Here is a 4,776-nt window from a genome sequence, read left to right as displayed (position 1 = left end):
CTAACTCCATGATATACAATTCTAAGAATATTTGTTTTAGTGAATTTGCATCTGTAAATATGGCCTGATTCAGCTTTGTTTGTTTCAACATTATCCCACACTTGAATTTATTAATAAACATATTCCTGGATTCCTGTCTGCATACATTAGAAAAATCATGTCATTTTTTGGAGTGTAGTGCACATAGGGTTACAATTTGCAGTTCCTTTAGGGTAACTTTAGACTTGAGTCTAGATAGAGGTCTAGAAATAATGAAGGGAGGTGGGAGTTAGCCCCAAGCAGAATCAGCATTTTCTTTAAGGGCAACTGCCTCAGGGCAGAGAGTCCTCAGGCAATGTAGAGTAATCCTTAGGAGTAAAAAAACCACCTACTAGTAGCAGGAAGGAACTCCTACAAGACATAGAGCAGCTTTGTTAAACACTTGCAAAGACTCATAGATCTCTCTGATCCATCTCCTCAATTTCCTCATCCATCTTGTGATGGGAGACAGAACCTGAATCTTACCTGTGACTCCTCTCTCTCCAGGTCATTTTGTGTTCCACAGATGTAGAACCAGATGTGGGGATGTGGGGATTTCTATGAAGGTGACAGACGGAAGCAGGGACTGCGGGAATCTGACAAGGTAAGGGGAAGAAATATGTGTTATCAAAATAAGTTTGGTTTTAGCCTGGGACCTTGAGAGCTATAGAGTATTCACTCTACTCCATAACTTGTTCTGCCTGGAGGCAAGCGGATTCCAACCTTCTTATCCTTTTGTGATGGTCTTTTATTGTCTACTTGAGGACCCTAAGATGGTAGAGAAAATCCATAGACTGAAGCTCCCATTTTCTTTAGTTGTTCAGGGAAGTGCAGGGCTGTGAGCTGTTAGAAGCCCAGAGACATAGTCGCTGGGTCTTGTGCACACTGGCCTGATGGAGGTGATCTGGACATGATTCCAGTGTCCACCACACTCTGCCTCTTCACCAGCAGGACCAGAGTTCAATCTACAGTTTTCACACTCATATCCTTACAATAGGATTCTGCTCTTCTGCTGTCAATCTTACTCCCTTCATTCATCTAACTGTGTAAGTCGAGTTATCACTGTAAATCTAAAATCTAATTGCATCACTTGCCATCTTAAAAATACTTTCAATTTTTTTTCTCCGTGATCCTTACCATTAATCTGTAACAGGATTTTGAGTACTGTTGTGATTGTACCTATTTCTGTCTTTCTAGTTTCAAGAATGACAATTTACTTTTTACACTAGCTGAGTGTGCAGTTCCACACCTGGCATTCAGTAGGGTTTAAGTAAACAATTGCTGGATGAATATTCAACCTAATATCCCCAACCACATTGAATTATTTAGGTTTCCTGCATATTTTGTTTATGCCTTCTGTCCTTTATTAAACATCACCTGTCATGGGGATGCATTAATTCAGTCTCTTGTCTCTTCATTCTCCTTACCCAATTTTGTCCCAAATGCGCCATTTATATATCTTTCCTTGTAGGAATCCTTTCACATCCCCAGGTATGTATTTGTCATCCATCAAACATGCTTTCATAGCCCTCTGTCCATCTTAACTTGTATATATATTTCTCAGGAGTTCTTTCCACTCCCTTCTGGGAGTCTCTCCATGAATCTTAAGCACTGGGAAGGAAGAAACTGGTGTGTTTTCATTCATCTCAGGGCAATCCCTCAAATCACTGTGTAATGAGTGAACAATTCAGTGAATGAAAAAACAAACAAACAAAAATCCTGAAGTTGCTTTTGTGTAGAGAGAGCTATATGCTTTGACAAATATGTTTTACTAATGAAATGTGACCACAAAATTACAGAAAAAAAGTCATCAATAGCCAACATGCATAGATAATGAAATCTTGCTGAGAGAATATCAAGGTCTAATGTTTTTGCTCATATGAAGAGAATGTCAGTCGCAACCTCTTTCTCATTGCTCAGTTCATGTAGGGCAAAAGGAAAACAAAATGTGCTTTCTTTTGGAAGGCAAGCTTAAATTTCCCCTCAGTCTGAATCAGATTGAAGGTTAAAAAATATTATAGTCCCTATTACTAATTTTACAGAATTTACTTATGTGTTTTTATGCTTGTACTCAATCACTGACTGCTTATTAGGGACCATACTTGGTGCTAGCAAGCAAGTAATTCATGGAGTCCGGTTGTATATTATCAAATTGAAGTTCCTCGGAGACAATCAAGTTTCTTTTATGTGATCCATCGCTCCTCTAATAGGTTATCGACATAGGTCACAAGAGCTATAATTTTTTTTTTCTGAAGACTACAAGGAAAGTCAGAAACATGATCAAATCTACATTATTTAGTACTCAGAGGTTAAATGTCCCTTATGTTTATAGTCCTAGTCTGTAATACCATAATGTTATCCAAAACGTATTACCTAAAATGTGATATATGTGTTTATAAAAGATGTTTATAAATAAAATTTGATTTTTAGATATGGAAAATCAATTACCAACAGAATATGCTCAGAATAGTATTTTAGAATTATAATGAACACACTGATGTGATCTATTTATTATCATTGCATGGCCATGTAACATGGAAATTAACAGTATAATCTTCTTGAATCAAATGTATGATATATGATATGTCAAGAGCTTTGTAATGTTTTGAACAACTAATAATAAAAAAAACAGGTGAACACATAAAAAAAAATAAATTTACAGATGAGAACGACAAAAATAAATAAATAAATAAATAAATTCCCTAGAACCTTAAAAAAAAAAACAACAAACAGTATAATCTGGAAAACTAGTCAGAAGATTTCTGCTCAATACAAATGTTTAATTGTTTGTTTTGTTATTATTAAAAGGACAGCTTATGAATTTATATACATGGATAAAGCAAAGAAAACCAAGTCTTGATTTGGTAGATTTTTTCAACTTGTAGCATGGTCCTGAGTTTATTGTTCATTTTTATTCATACATTTTTAATTCCTTCAATGCAGAGTTTAAAAATATTGTTGCATTATAATTATACATAAGAAGGGTATGCCGTATTCACACATGCAAAATACAAGTTGATGCATCTCATGAATTGACAAATGAGATTGAATAAAGCACAAGTTTTGAGTAAATATGACTTTTATCTTTATCTTTAAAGTGCTGCTTGGTGAGGTCATTCAAAAGGGCCATTTGACACTTTCTTCAGTAAACTCAGTGTTGATCTTCAGTCATAGTTATTTGTCCAGCAGAAAGAAACTTCCTAGTAAATAATTTCTTAATGGTACTTTTCATTTGGGCATTTCTCAAGGTGTAGATCAAGGGATTTAACATGGGAGTTATCATAGTGTAGAAAACAGCAACTGCCTTATCAATAGGTAACGTAACTGCTGGTCTCAGGTACACAAACATGGAAGGGAAAAAGAATAATACCATCACTGTGATGTGGGAGACACAGGTAGACAGGGCTTTGCGCCTACCCTCTAGGCTCTGTGTCCTCAGGGAGCACAGGATGACCACATAGGAGACCAGCAAGAGGAGGAAGATTAGCAGGCAGATGAACCCACTGTTGGCAACAACAAAGAGCCCCAGAGTGCGGGTATCAGTGCAGGCCAAACTGAGCAAAGGACTCAGATCACACATAAAGTGATCAATGACATTAGGGCCACAGAAGGGTAGTCGGAAGATGAAGAGGATCTGGATGGTTGCATGGAGAAAACCTCCCATCCAGGACACGCCCACCAGCAGCATACACAGTCTCCAGTTCATGATGGTTGCATAGTGCAAGGGCTTGCAGATGGCCACATAGCGGTCATAGGCCATCACTGTAAGCAGGATGACCTCTGCACCTGAGAAGAAATGTTCCCCAAAGACTTGGGCCATGCATCCATTAAACAGGATGGTCTTCTTTTCATGGAGTGAATCCACAATCAGTTTAGGGGTATTCACAGAGGAGTAGCAGGCATCAATAAAGGAGAGATAGGCCAGGAAAAAATACATGGGGGACCCCAACAATGAACTGGCAGTGATGGCAACCACAATGAGCAAATTTCCTAACATAGAGATGATGTAGATGAGCAAAAACACAGCAAATATAATTTTCTGCATCTTGGGGTTTTCTGTAAGTCCTAGTAGAACAAATTCTGTCACGTTGTTCCTTTTCTCCATGTACTTCCTGTGCAACTTTATTACATTACCCGAAAAACATGAATGCAACCTTGAATTTGTTAAACTTCTCCATGTCACAAAGAAAGGAAGCCTGGATTGTATTGTCTGTGAAATCTCATGAGTTCCACTGCTTGTTTCATAGATTTTGTTGAGCATAAAATATTGGTTCTGTTACCTTATAGATTATTCAGATGCCTCCTGAGTGATGATTGGGCAAGAAGCATATGCATGAGAAATTTTTATAGACATGAAAGTCAAGAGGCCCTTGGAATACATGGACTCTTTTGTGGAAACCAGAAAACTAGGAGAATAAATATAAGTAAAAGATTAAACAGATTGTGGCAGTTAAGTCCCTAAGGGAGGTAGAAGATTGATGTAACAGTCATCATGGTATAGTTAACAATTTTCATCCTTATTCTTAGGAAAATGGAGACTACAAAACATGTCTATGAAAATGAGTGCAAGTATGACAAGAAATCTGAGGAAAGGTGAATCTGGGGCATTACCCTTGTAAATGCCACTGTGTGTCCTGGAAGAAGCTGGTCAAGGCTCAGTGAATAATGGAAGCCAGATCCAGGAACCCCAGGTGGCTGACTATCCATGAGAGTTGATGGAAGAATTTCAGTGCAACAGTGATGGAAATGTAAGTATAA

General features: G+C 37.7%; 1 protein-coding gene across 1 annotated transcript; it reads right to left on the bottom strand.

Moving 5' to 3' along the window:
• Positions 1-3,169: 3,169 nt before the first annotated feature.
• On the bottom strand, positions 3,170-4,123 carry LOC139706976 (olfactory receptor 4C46-like). The gene has a single exon (XM_071616956.1). The coding sequence runs from the start codon at positions 4,121-4,123 to the stop codon at positions 3,170-3,172; it is 954 nt and encodes a 317-aa protein (XP_071473057.1).
• Positions 4,124-4,776: the final 653 nt, after the last annotated feature.

Source organism: Marmota flaviventris, chromosome 9 (assembly GCF_047511675.1).
Source record: "Marmota flaviventris isolate mMarFla1 chromosome 9, mMarFla1.hap1, whole genome shotgun sequence".
Taxonomy (NCBI): domain Eukaryota; kingdom Metazoa; phylum Chordata; class Mammalia; order Rodentia; family Sciuridae; genus Marmota; species Marmota flaviventris.
This window is presented reverse-complemented; position numbering and strand designations above follow the sequence as displayed.